This window comes from Furipterus horrens, unplaced genomic scaffold (assembly GCF_987537825.1).
Source record: "Furipterus horrens unplaced genomic scaffold, mFurHor1.1.pri manual_scaffold_11, whole genome shotgun sequence".
Lineage (NCBI taxonomy): Eukaryota > Metazoa > Chordata > Mammalia > Chiroptera > Furipteridae > Furipterus > Furipterus horrens.
The window spans coordinates 5,725,664-5,739,786 of NW_028327181.1; the positions used below are offsets into that span (position 1 = coordinate 5,725,664).

Below are 14,123 nucleotides of genomic sequence, written 5' to 3' on the forward strand. Positions count from 1 at the left end.
GGACGTTAGGGCTCACTGCGGTGGTGGCCGTGACGCAGGCTGCGTAGGGCCTCGCACTGTCAACATCCGTGGACTAGCAACTATTAGTGAGCCCTGGGTGCAGACCAGGCACTGTGACAAGGTCCTGTGGCTACCTTATGACCAACGGTACCCAAAACGTCCCTGCTCTTAGGAAGTTTACATCGGTGAGACTGTCAGCAAAATAAATGAAATAGGTACGTAAGCTGTTGATAAATAGTCTGGGGGAAGTCAGGTAGGACTGGAAGGCTCCGGGTGGCGGTGGGGCTCCCCAAGGGCCATTCTATAGGCAGGGGCAGCTCCAACCTGTTCCCCAGAATAACCCTGGCCCCTTCCACTTTCTGGGAGCTGGGGACAGTCATGTAGGCAGGGTGATTCTGAGGGGTATGGGTGTCGTGCAGATGGCCGCCCCAATGGGGCTCCAGCTGACCTAGCAACGGCAGAACCCACTTTTGCAGAGGCAACCAGGACGGCAGCCGCTTTCAGTGCGTGGGACGGGGACTATCCCGTAACCCTCAGCTTCAGACCAAAGCTGCCGGCTCCCCTGCGGCTTCTGCCTTTCCCTGACGGGCGAGGCTCTACCCCACCGCTGGGCCCCAGCCCGCAGTGCCTTGGCCTCTCTTCTGGGGGGCAGAGGTGTCTGCCTTGCCTCCTGGGGGGTTTCGTGCCCAATCCAGGCGAGGCAGTGGAAGCTGGAAGCGACCCTATTCTGAGCAGGTTTTCCTGAACTGGCTGCCGCTGTAGGTCCACTCTGTCCCCAGGGGCAACTCTGGAGCCATGCGGCGGATGGTTTCCTGTCCCTGCCGGCCCTTCCTCGGTGTCCTGTCCCCTGGGAGTTTAAAGTACATGTGGAACTCAGTAGGTAGGCTGGTGGCCGGCGTGGGCTTAGGGTGGGTTTTCTACCCCCACCCCACCCCCGAAATCTCACAGCTTCTGCTTTTTGGGGGGTGGGTAGGGGCTCTGCAAGCCTGGGCTCGTCTTGTGGTGTCCTGAGAGGGTAGTGGTCGCAAACTTCACTTTGAACTTGGGGGTCCAATGAAGTGCCCAGTGGCTGCTATAGGTAGTATGGGAACATTTTTGTGTGGTGATGGGGGGGCCCTCCCAGACCTCAAGGCTCCTCCGTTTTATATGCTGGCTTCAGCGCACCTGGGAGGAGAGGGTTTCGTGTTTCTAGAGGGTTTGCCTGACACTGACCTCACGGGCACTTCTTCCCTCTTCCTGAGATGACTGGCCAGTGTCAGCTTACCCAGGGGCAAGGGGCTCACTACTCTGCTCCCAGTGGTCCTGGGATTAAGTCATTCTGTGATAAAACTTGCCTTCCCTGGGGGCAGCCCTTGTCCCCAAGCCCCTCCTGCTCAGCGTCACTTCCCTCACAGCTGCCTCCGCCTGGCATGCAGGCTCAGCTGGGGTGGGGCCCTAGGATTCCTAGGGGTTGGGGTGGAGGTTGGGGGCGCCTGCTGCTGAGAAGGGCTGGGACCAGGCACGACGGGGTGGGTGGAGGAGAGGGAGGAAGACAGTGATGATGGAAAAACTCAGAGGACCTTTGCTTCATAAATACGTATTTTTCTTTTTCAAAGAAAATGTTTGCACATTAGAAAAATGAGTAAGGGTGGAGCTGGGCTTCTTGGGAGGAAAAACAAGATGGTTCCTCAACCCTGGGCGGCGGCCCTGTGCACCTTCCCAGATTGAAAGTCTGGGGTGGTGACACCTCACTCCGAGGAGGAGCATCCTGCTGTGATCTTGGTCCTGCCCGCCCGCCTTGCTCCAGGGACCTGATATGTTACCTGTGGGCAGTTGTCACCCTGGCGGAGGTGGCAGTCACACTGATAGCCGGGGTTCAGTTCACAGCCTTGCTGACTGCTGACCACCCGCCTCCGTCTCAGATGGAGCATGAGTCCCTCCGCACAGTGGGGTTGTGGGTGCAGGAAGGCACTGACTGACTGGCCCGGCTGCCGGCTCACTCCCAGACACAAGAATATGTACAACGTGGCACTGGATAAAACTCCAGCACTTCCAGGGGCTCCCAGGTTGGCGAGGGAGGTGAGTAGGGGGGGAATCCTTACTTGGGCAGCTCGTTCATGCCCAGCTGTTTCTTGAGGGCCTGCAGCTGGGCCAGACTGATGTTGCTGCCCCCGCAAACGATGACCACGAGGGAGGGCAGGGGCCTGCGGAGCTTCCCCTCCCCTTGCAGCTTCTGCACCACGTGGCTGTAGACGGCAGCCAGGGCTGCTCCGCAGGCGGGCTCCACCAGTATCTTCTCGTCATCTGCCAGAGGAGGGGGCGGTGAGGGCAGGGCCCGAGTTCCGCAGGGTGCAGGGGAGCCTTTGGGCCATGGGTAAAGCTTGGGGCTAAAAGCCAATCTGCTGCAGCCCTGGCCACAGACTCAGGGCCTTCCATCCCTACCCTAGATTGACCTTCCAAGCCCTGAGCCAGGGCTGGGTTCCATCATTAGTGCTAACACTGATGAAACGATTGTTGTGGCCTGAGCAGTGGACTGAGGAGGATTTGGAGGCAATATCTGAGCAAGAGTGCCATGGCTGATGACCAAACTGATGCTGGTACAGGAGAATTAAGTGGCAGCCTAAATTCGTGTGTGTGTGCGTGCATGCATGTATGTGAATGTGTGCCGTCATTGTCCTAGGTTGAACCCAGAAAATGTCTGACCTAGTTACAGACCCACTTCTGAATCCATCACTGGGGCGTAGACTTTCCTTTTTCACCCTGGCTGCCATGAAGCTCAGAATCAATATTTTTAAATACTCAGTTATTGTTTTCTGTTGTCATTGGTTATCAGGCTTACTTCTCCATTTGTGCCTTTGCCCTTTCTATTTTTACTGCTGCATTATACCATCTTCAATGGGAAGTTCTAGGAACAGATGGGAGACAGAACTTAAACTTGCAGCGATGCGATCCTTTGGTATATCAAGTGGCCAGGACAGCCCCTTAGTTCCTGAACCAGCAGGTAGGGTCCTGAAAGGACTTGGCACTTACCCACAAACTTCTCAATGGCGGCCACAGCCTCCTGGTCTGAGATAACTTCCGAGAAAACGGGGTGTTCTTGAAAGAGCTTCAGGGCCTGAGCCCCGACGGTCTTCACGCACAGAGCCTTGGCAACACTGGGGGTGGGGGGTGGTGCAGGGCAAATGGGAGGAGAGAGGAGGCAGATGGAGACCAGGGTGGGCGGGGGAGAGAAGGAGACAGAAAGTTGGACGTGAGTGGGAGGAGGAACTAGGGTCTGTGGGCATGGGGATGGGGGTGCCCTGTGCAGCTGTACACCAGGAAGTCCCAGGGGATCCCCAGAGTGGTGTCTTCTAATAAGGCACAGACTTATTGGAAGAATGGGGGTAAATAGCATCATTTTCTGTTCAACATGACTCAACAAATGCCTGAGAAGCCCCCTGTGGTTCTCTGATGGGACTCCCAGCCTTCGCTGCAGGTGTGCCCTTCACCTGCTTTTAATCCCCAGGAAGCTTAGCACCACCCTGCCTGCCCCAGCCCCAGCCTGTCCTTCAAGGCTCAGGATTAAGGCTGCCTCCTCCAAGGAGTCAGTCCTCCAAGGGGAACGCTCAGTCTGGTGGCCCCACGTGGAATCCTCAAAGGGTCCTCCCCTAACACACGTAGTAACCACTTCCTGAGGAAGCGTCAGGTGCCAGTCACTTTGCAAGTATTAGCAATTCTCACAACAGTTTTCGTTCATTGGTTCAATTTTGCAGAGGGGAAAATGGGGGCAGGGCATGTGCTGTCACTTGCCCAGGGAGCCGTGGTGCTGGGGCAGCCAACAGGATCCACATACCTCCAGGCCCTGCACTCAGTCAGTGGGTCTGCACCCACCCTGCCTCCCTGGCGAGGTCACTGGTTCCAGTCCCAGCTCACGCCCCCCACTTGCCCACGAGCGTCTCCTTGCCTGGGCCATCTCAGCCCTTAGCCCAGCCCTGGGCCCCTAGCAGGTGCTCCATGGTTATTTCTTCACTCCGACGCTGTTGAATCAGAGGCGGACAGACAGCTCTGGGGTGCTGGCCTTAGGAGTCTGGAAGAAGTTCTTACCTAGACTCAGTCTTCCCCATCTGCAGCAGAGACCTGTCTACCCAAAATCTATTCTAGCTGCACATAGCGATGCCTGGGAGGAAGCTATTTCCCAGCCTCCCTTGCAGCACGTGTGGCCATGTGACTAAGTTCTGGCCAACAAGAGGTCAGCGGAAGTGTGGCATCTTCCTTTAAAGCGAGAGGGCACAGCTTCGGCCCTGCTTCCTCCTCCCTGCCAGACGGAATGTGGGTGTGATGGTTGGCACTTAGGCAGCTGTTTTGGTCCACGAGGCTACAGAAGAAGGGTGATGGAGCACAAATTCAGGGAAACTGGGCCCCTGGCTTCATGGAGCTGCCCTTGGATTGTGTACCTCTAGACTTTTATTTTAATAAGAGAGGTAATAAAATTCAATTTTGTTTAAGTCACCATTATTTTGGATTCCTGTATAAAGCAGCCAAACCTAATTCTAATTAAACACCACGTGTCAAAGGTTTAGGGCTGGGATATAAACTCCTTGGCAGCAGGAGCTGTATTTATCCACCTCTGTCCCCAGGATCAGCCAGTGCCCTGCACATATTAGGGGTTCAGGAAACAGCTGGCAAATTAATGAAGAGTGCAAAACCCTGCCTCAGAGAAACTCAATAAATGAGCAATATTAGACTGTTTGTATGAGGAAGTGTGGCGTTCATGGTACAGAGTCACACAGGCTTGGGCTCAGTCCCCGCAGTGCCACCCACTGGCTCTGTGATTCTGGGCAAGTGAACAAAACCTCCATTTGCTCACCTGTAAAACAGGGCATTGGGATCTACCCGGAAGCCAGCTCCCAGGGGGAGTCCCCAGTGCTTGCTGAACCCTGGAGGGAGGCACCCCCGGCTGCTCACCTGGTGATCTGGGACAGAGAGACAAGCTTGCCGGCAGAGGTGGCAGCGTGGAAGCTGTGGGCTCCCATGGTCTCCATGGCGATGATGGGCACATCCCCCCAGCCCACCTCCTGCAGCCCCTGGACCACTCCACACAGCATGCCACCGCCACCAACGGACAGTGCGATGGCCCCCGGCTTTGCGTGCAGCGCCTCCTTCAGCTCCTTCACGATGGAAGTGTGGCCTTCCCTGCAGGGGGCGGGGGCGGGGGGGGGCAGGTCAGGGTTGGGCTTTCTGGAGACACCAGGCAGGAGCCCTTTCTCTTGTCCCCTCCTCCCTGACGCCACCCCCTGATTTCCAGCTGCCAGCATCTCGTCTCCACCTGAAGGCTTCCTCTGGCCCCTGGGGCTGCCTAGGAATGTTCCAGCTGGCAGTGCCAACCACTGACAGCCCTGAGAATGTCCCTCACCAGTGACCATGGGAATGAAGAATAAGGGGTGTTGGTATCTGAACACCCCAACACCCTTCCCTGCCGGTGGGTCACCCTGGTTTGTGTTCCATGCTGGGCCCCAGGGGCCCCCAAGCACTGAAGCTCCAGTTGCCCACGGCAGTCACCTGCCCACCAGAGGCCCAGTCAATGGCGTCCTCCCTTCTCATCTCCCTCCCCCACTCTTCCGATGAGTCACCTCCCAGGTAAACTGCTCTCCCCGAAACCCTTGTCTTGGGATCTGCTTCCGGGCGCATCCGATGGCAGACACCTGTGTACCTGAGCTCACGTGTTCACTCACGGCCATGGAGAATGGGCCTTGGGGCAGGGGTGTGTGTGCTTCCATGTGATGGTGTGTGCACACACATGTGCAGCTGCTATACATGGTAATGTGATGGCGTGCCTTGCAGCAGGTGCCCACCCAGGGGTATAGGAGGTGGGTGCTGCCCACACCAGGTGACCCCGGGCTCCACGTACCAGATGAGGGGGTCGTCAAAGGGAGGGATGAAGACCCAACCTGGGTTGTTCTTCACCAGGGCCTTGGCCAGCTCGAAGGCCTCGTCCAACATCTGCAAGACCACAGGGGAGGCGGGAGCGGGTGAGGGGCTGTGAGACCCTCCTCTGCCACCGGCTGCCCTCCGTGGCCCCTGCCCCAGGTCGGCACTCACCTCACCCACCACCTTGACCATGGCGCCCTCACTCTTGAGCCGCTCGATGGTGAGGGCCGGGGTGGTGCTGGGCACGACAATGGTGGCAGGGATGCCCAGCCTCCTGGCGGCGTAGGCAGCCGCCATGCCTGCGTTGCCCGCTGCAGGGGTGAAGGGTAGAGAGTGTGTCAGTCAGTGTGGGAGGGTCTAGGAGCCCAATCTCCAGCCTCTGACCCCCACCCCCTGAGTGACCTCAGGCCTCCCCCTGATTGGACCTGCTGCAAATGTTCACAGCAGCTCATGGCTAGGGAAACTGAGGCCCAGAGAGGTGGCGCTCCTCGCCCCGGGACACACAGCGGAGGACAGGTGGGGCATCCACTTACCTGAGGAACAGACAAAGTGTTTACAGCCTCGCTCAGCCCACTGTGGAGATAAGGGATGAGGGGTCAGGCTGTTCCTCAGCCCGTCCCCCCACCTGCAATACCTCCCCGTGATTCTAACTGAACCTGTACTACCCTAGCCTCTCAAAAGCCACTTTTCCTCCCCAAAGAGCCTGCCTAGTTCAGGGAAAGGTGAGAGAGAGGCTGGCAGCAATAGCTCTGGGGTCAGCCCATAGGGGACCCTCATGACGGGCACCCTTTATCCAGAGGAAGCACTCAGCCCTCATGGGGAGTCAGCAGGGCCTAGCCAGGAACTCCTTGGATTTCAGACGGCACTGGCCCTACCCCATTAGGAGAGAGGACCTGCCACCCTCACCCGGAGCTGTCCTGTACCGTCTGGCAGAGGTGTCCGATGCCCCGGATCTTGAAGGAGCCTGAGGGCTGGGCACTGTCCATCTTGAGGTAGACGCTGGTGCCAGCCACCTTGGACAGGGCCATGCTGTCACGGACGGGGGTCTTCACGTGCAGGGGCTCTCGGGAAGTCATTGCTGGGAGAACGCAGGGGAGAAGATAGAGCGGGGTGTCTTGACCAAGAGAGCGAGGGACAGATAGGAGATGGTCTCAGTGGATGGATGGGTGGACAATCCACAGAGAGATGGAGGGTAGATGGACAGGTAGACGGTCTTCTGAATTGTCCCAGGACTATCATGTCCCTGGCTTTATTCCCTGGGCACTTCTGGGCAGCCAATAGGGCCACAGGGCCGGTCACACCCCCGCCAGGACACGCCCCCTGGCCTGAGGCCCGCTGCTGCCAGGAGGGGAAGGGGAGGCTGGATCGCCTTCCTGTGGCGGCTTCTCCCATCTCTCCCTGACGCCCTCTTTGCGAACCTCCTGCCACCTCCCCTTCCCCATCCTCAGCTTCTTCATTTGCAAAGAGGACCACACCTATTTCCCAAGGATTGCTGGGAGAGGAGGCTGCCCGAGGACTAGCATGTGCTCGGCACATAGTAGGCACCCAAGAACAAACCCCTAAAGAAACGGGTACTATCCTTGCCCCACCTTACAGTAAGGGAAGCTGAGGCACAGCCGGTCAGAGGGCTGGGCTGGCATTGGAACCCAGCAGTCTGACTCCCAAATGTGCATCTGAACACAGTTCGTGACTGCCTTCCACCCACGCTTTTAGGACTCTTGTTATAAAGGGGCAGATGGCATTATGGGTAAGACCAGGCAGACCAGGGTTCACATCCTGACGGCCATTCACTAGCTGTGGGCCCCTGGGCAGTTACCTCGCCTCCTGGGGCCTCCCTTTGCTCATCTGTAAAATGGGGGTGATAACAGTACTGTTCTCCTGGGAACAGATGACATGATAATGTACGAGGATGTATGTAAGGGACCCAGAACTCAGCGTTCAGTTAGTGTTGGCAGCCATTGTATCATCATCATCATCATCATCGTCACAGAACTGCAGGGTCTTGCCCCTGAACTCACTCCCTGCCCCACGCCAAGCCTCCTGCCTCTCCCTGGCTGTGTGCAAGGGTCTGTCTGTACGCAGGGTGGCACACACACACACACACACACACACATTTGCACTCCCAGCCCTGGCCTGCTTTCTCCCTGGCCCCCTCAACAAAGCTCTCTTGTCTGGTCGGCCGGGACAAGAATATCGATGAGACCAAGGGCAGAGAGGGCTCAAACGGGCTGCACAGCCGTCCCTCTCGGTGGAACAAGCTGTCCCCTCTTGCCGCCCCACCGAGCTTCCACAGGCATGCCCAAGCCCCCTCCCCAGTGGGACATCTGCAGGTACATGCTGGGCGCTCAGGGTGCGGAGCTGAAGTGAGGTGGCATGTGCCCCGACTGGGAATCAGTCCTACTGAGCCACGCCGTTCAGGGCCGGGCATTTCCTTTTCAGAATAATAACTTTACTGAGATATAGTTTGCTTAGCATACAACTCACCCATTCACAGAGGACCCGTTTGAGGATATTTTCATCGCCCTGAAAAGAAACCGCACACCCATGAAGTCACTCCCCTCCCTGTCCCTGGCAGTCACCTGTCTGCTTTCTGTTTCTATGAATGTACCTATTCTGGACATTTTATATAAGTGGAATCAGACAACATGTGACATGTTGTGTCTGGCTTCTCTTACTTGGTATCATATTTTTAAGGTCCATCCAGGTTGTCACATGTCAGTGCCTCGTTCCCCTCTATGGCTGCATAGTACTCCATTGTATGGATGGACTTTATTTTATTTATCTAATCATCCATTGATAAATATGTGCCATCTGGGTGTATCTTCATTTTAAAATATATAAAAATATGTAGTTCTGTGCCCTATGACATGGATAGAAATCCGGGACCCTAACGGGGCAGGGGCCTCACCCAGGGTCACCCTGGGGAGGAAATGGAGCAGAACCAGGTGGAGTCTCAATGCGATGGAGACCTTCTCACCAGTCACCTGCTGGAGGGCATCACTGTAGATAGCACTGTCAAATGGCCAAGGGGGAAGGCTGGCCACTTCAGTGTGTGACCGCAGGGGCATCAGTTCATTGCTGGGACTCTAGCACCCGAGCTGTGTCTGTTTCCAGATGGCAGGTGTGGATAGCCCTGTTACATCACACCCTCCCGGGAAGCGTCCCCGAGGGCGGCCAGATCGGAGTGTCCTTGGCTGCGGGAGGTGGGGGTTCTGACGGTTGTTTTCACAGCCCTGGACGCTTGTTTTCACAGCTCAGGACAGCACTTGCCTCTGTTTGCCCTTCGGCTGGTGGAGCCAGCCCCGAACTCCTGATTAGTTAAGGTCTCGAGCTCCTGAGTCCATCGCACCCTGGCTGAAACTGACCCCCGAGCTGTGTGACCTCGGGGGAGTCACCTGACTTTCCTTAGCTCCAGTGAACTGCCCCTAGAAATGGGGACGATGGCTCCTGAGGATTGCAGGACTTAGAGATAACAGCAGACCAGTGCTAAGTAGCTGCTCTTCATGATTATCTTTGGTCTTAGAGTTATTATTATCCACGATTTTCCCACCTCGTTCAGTCCTCTTTTCTTGGGTCCTTCCTCCAGACCTGGTTCCTCATTCACATTTCCTCCCCAGCAAGTCTGGGTTGGAGCCTCTCTGGGATTGGCAGTCTGGCAGCCTCAGGAGTCTCTCCCCAGGGGGGCCACGAGCAGCCTGAGGCTGGTCTGTACTGACCCATCCCTGCTGGGTCCCCCACTCTCCTCCATCCGTTTACCAGCCCCTCACAACAAAGAATTATCTGGCCCCCAATGTCAATGGTGCCAAGGTCAGTCAGGACTTAACCCAACGTGGGCAAAAGGTCCTGGTCTAAGAAACCGTTGCTCTGTGTCCAACTGCTATTTGATCAACCCCCAGAGAAGTGAGGAGATCTTTTTTCTTGGTGACACTGATACAAGGGGACCAGGTCTCCATTGTTTCTGGATCAATGCTTTCAGCTTTTCTGGCCCTCGCTCTAGAACGAGGCAGCCAGCCTTCCTCGCTTTCCTTCGCCTGGCTTCACCCTTCCTTCGGGTCCGGACCTCGTGGAAGCCCCCGTGTGACGGTGCTGTCTACAGTGACACCTCCGGCTTTGCGGCTTCCCCAAATGCAGCTTCTCACACTGGCTCTCGGTGGGCCTTGATGGCTAAAGCTGGTCATGGCCAAGGTCAGGACCCCAGGCCACGCTGGGTCTCCCCCTGGGGGTCATCACCCATCGGTTCACCTTTGACAGGAAGAGCTGGGGAGGACCAAACAGCCTAGGAGGGATTTTGTCCAGAGTTCATCGACCAAACAGAGACGTTTGCAGCAGGATTCTGTCTCAGACCACAAACTCGGCAGGCGGCGCATGAGGGCTTCTTGACCTCTCCCTAACTCGGCTTAGTTTTCATTTCAAGCAGCCAATTCATTGGAGGCAAGGAGGGTTTTCCTCTTCTCTCAGCGGTGGCGGGGCATTCGGGCCGCCTGGTTCTCTGCTGTTTGTCCCCGTGCCCCCGCCCCAGCTTGCGCAGAGGCGTTCTCATTCCCAGCCACGTGGGTCCTCGCCCTGTAGTCTGTGCCTGTGGTGACCATCCCAGGGTTCGGGCCACTACCATAAATTCTTTCCCTTATTCTGCTCTCCCCTCCATTCCCTGAGGCAAAGAGCACCCTGTGTAGGAAGCCTCCCAGGTCCCCAGCAATGGGGTTCTGGAGGGGACTCCTACCAACTGTTGAATTTGCAGGAAGTTTAGGAGCCGGTGGGTAAACCTTTGGGAACTGCCCGCCGCGGGAATGCTGACATGATCAGCGCGGGCTCTAAATCTGGGCCGGCCGCCCTCGCCCCCCTTCCTCCCTGCCTTCCTCCTCTCTGTCTTTATTTCAGCCTCTCTCTCTCCCCGTCTTTCTGTCTCTGTCTCTCTGTCTGTCTCTCTCTCCTCTCCTCTAGGGAGGGAAATGAGGAGGAGGGAGTGATAAATTAACTCCCAAAGTGTTCTTCCTCCATCACAGGCCTCACCTCTGATTGGGCGGGCAACCAATTACGGCCAAGGGGGAAAAGCTGCTACCGGGCAGCCCGGGGCGCGTTAGGGATGGAGGCCTGATCCTTCTTGAGCGAGCAGTTGCAGACGATTTCTTTTCTAGCGTTTTCTGTCCACCGCAAGCTTCTCAACATCTATATCCAAGAAGTGGGCCTGTTTCTCTCTCCATTTTGGAAAAGAGGACTTTGGTCAACTAAGTTGTGTTTTAATGAGAATGAAGAAGGCCTCATCGTTTAGGTACTCTCTTAAGGAGAAACTTTCTGCAAAGCAAAGAATCATCTTATGAGAAGAGGTATTTTTATTTCCCACTGCTTTTACCCATTTGGGGGCAGGGGTGTGAAAAAGAAACTTTTAATTTTAGACTAGTTGTAGATTTACAGACATGGAAATCTGAAACCGCATAGATAGCGCCATATTAAGTGCCCAGCACCCCCTCCCAGTTTCTTTATTATTAACAAGTTCATTAATATGATACATTGGTCCCAATTATTGAACTATTATTAATACATTATTATTCACTGAAGTCCATATATTCCTCAGATTTCTTTAGCTTTTACCAAGTGTCCTTCTTCTGTCCCAGGATCCCCAGGACACCACATTGCATTTAGCTGTCACATCTCCTTGGGCTCCTGGCTGTGAGAGATGACCTTGACTGTCGTGCACCGCACTGGTCATAGATTTCATGTTCCTTTTCATGAGTACACTGGGCTTAGAGGGTTCGGGGAGGAGAAGGCCATGGAGGTGAAACGCCACCGTCCTCACGTCACGTCAAGTCCACGTCAACCACCGACATGACTTACGCTGTTGATGCTGACCTTGCTCACCTGGCCCAGGTAGGGTTTGTCAGGTGTCCCCCTGCAAAGTTCCTCCTTATTTCTGGGAGGGGGCTTTTTTGGAGGTTGCGTCCATCTGTATACAACATGAACCCACTGTTTATTTTGGGGTATGTACTGTCCCTGTTTGTTCATTGTCTTTCTGTCTGCATGTCACTCGGATCTATCTGTATTGAATGGGGAAATCGTTACACAAACCCAAAGATTTACTAACGTTTTCCCTCCCCTGATTGGGCTCACGTGGGACCCACAAGGCCTCCGAGACAGATTCTCTCGACCAGTCCAATACATAGCCACTGGCCACTTGTTGGCTATTTAAATTGATAAAAATTAAATAAAAGTTACAGTTCAAGTCCTCAGTCTCAGGGCTCAGTAGCCACGGTGGAAGTGGGGGGAGGGGCTGCCATATTGGAGAGCGCAGATTAGGAAGCATTCTCATCAGGCGCCCTGCTCCCTCCCCCCGCCCCTCCCCCACCTCCCCCATCACCCCAGGGTAACCCATGTTATCAGCATTGTTCCCCACGAGCCTACAGGCATGTACACCATCAAAGTCCCGCATGTCCGCCAGTGCTACTCATTGTTCTTTCTAAATAAAAGTCAGGACACATTGTCCATATTTTTTTCCCCTTTTCTCACTTAAAATGCACTGTGACTATCGCTTTGGGTGGCTAGGTTTAGATCTAATTGATTCTTGGTGATGCTGCATCAATTCACAGCTAGGGTATATTAGGACAAGTCAACCATTTCCCACTTCAGGGGCATCCCAGCTGCCAGTGGGTTTTTTTTTGTCTGTTTCTGCTCCTCTAAACACCAGCCTGAGAACACTCTCATACCCCTATTCTTACTCGCTGATACTTTTTCTTTTTTTTAGAATAAATCCCCCAAATTAAGATTTGTATGTTAAAGGAATAGGCATTTATCAAATTGTAATAGCTATCGACAGATTCGTCTTCCAAAAGGCTATAGCAATGCCTGGTCACATCAGCAACATACGCGATGCCTCTTTCCTACACACCAGCCCTAAAAATTTGTTTACCAGCCGAAGAGCTTTAACACAATGGCATTTTACTGTTGCTCAAATGTGCATCTTTCCATTGCTGCCCTGCAGTGCTTTACTGCCTGGCATGTTGACTGTCAGCCCCTCGAGGGCCGGGGATGAATCTCACTGGTCTCCAGCTCTCCTTTCACAGGGCCTAGATTTTGGTAGTTTGGGGTCATGTTTGCTGAAGGAATAAATGAATGGCTTAATTCCGAAAGTCTGGTGCACCTGGACCGGATTTTCCCTTGGCCTTGAGGACAGATGTGAAACTGTCTCCTTTTATCCTGTGGGCCTCAGTTCCCTCACCCACCAAAAGGGTACATCCTATGGCCCTTGATGGTTCTTTCAGCTCAGACCCTGTGACTATGGGTTTGTAAGTCTCTGAGGACAAGAGCATCCAGGATGGATGTGAGGTCCCTCGACTATTGGCCTCATGGCCTCTTTGTTGGGCAACCTGGGATAAGTTACTTAACCTTTCTGTGCCTCAGCTTCTTGCTTGATACCCAACTCCTTTTCTTTCCAGAGGCAAGAGAAGAGAGGGAGAGTTCCTCTGTTCAAGGGTCTCAACATCAAATATCTATAGGGACAGGCAGGGGGTCTGTTGGGTATTGAAAACGTAATAGGAAGAGGTGGGGACAGTCACAAATGGACAGCCAAGTCCCTCTACAGAAGACAGAGTGCACCGGCTCCAGCCAGCAGAAATGTGGCTCCCTAGGCCTGACCTAGGCCTGCTCCATTGGTTGGGCATCATCCTGCAAAGCAAAAGGTCACTCGTTCGATTCCCAGTCAGGGTACCTGCCTGGGTTTCGAGTTTGGTCCCCAGTTGGGGTACATGTGAGAGGCAACCGATCAATGTTTCTCTCTCACATCAATGCTTCTCTCCCTCTCTTTCTCTCACCCTTTCCCTCTCTCTAAAAATAAATAAATAAAATCTTAATAGAAAGAAAAGAAGAAAGAAAGAAAAAGAAAGAAAGGAAGAAAGAAATGTGGCCCCTTAGTTGGAGACCCTCTCTGCTCCAGAGCGGTTGTCATCTTGGCAAGGGTCTGAGAAGCTACCTGGGGTGTATTGGGCCTTCGGGGACCCAGGTCCAAATCTCAGCTGGGTTACTCACTAGCTAGGCTGCTTGCATGACCGCCTGAACCCCTGCTCTCTCACCCGTGGAATGGAACAGAGCCTCGTGGCGAGGAAAACATACGGCCTGAGTCCAGAGTTACACCTGCCAGTCTGGGCGGCCAATTGCCTGTGTCCGAGAAACCCTCCCTCTTCTCCCTGTAGTTCCCTCGCCCAGCAAACAAGAAACCCTGCTGAGTGGGGCTGGGGGATGATGATGCA

The 14,123-nt window shown here is 54.7% G+C and overlaps 1 protein-coding gene across 1 annotated transcript; it reads right to left on the reverse strand.

Annotated features, from left to right (window-relative positions):
* Nucleotides 1-1,959: 1,959 nt before the first annotated feature.
* On the reverse strand, nucleotides 1,960-7,121 carry SDS (serine dehydratase). Its single transcript, XM_090291391.1, has 7 exons — nucleotides 6,810-7,121; nucleotides 6,420-6,459; nucleotides 6,058-6,197; nucleotides 5,867-5,958; nucleotides 4,924-5,151; nucleotides 3,010-3,134; nucleotides 1,960-2,283 (listed from the first exon to the last, which is right to left on the reverse strand). The coding sequence occupies exons 1-7, from the start codon at nucleotides 6,960-6,962 to the stop codon at nucleotides 2,078-2,080; spliced, it is 984 nt and encodes a 327-aa protein (XP_090147517.1). The 5' UTR covers nucleotides 6,963-7,121; the 3' UTR covers nucleotides 1,960-2,077.
* Between the last annotated feature and the right edge of the window lie 7,002 nt (nucleotides 7,122-14,123).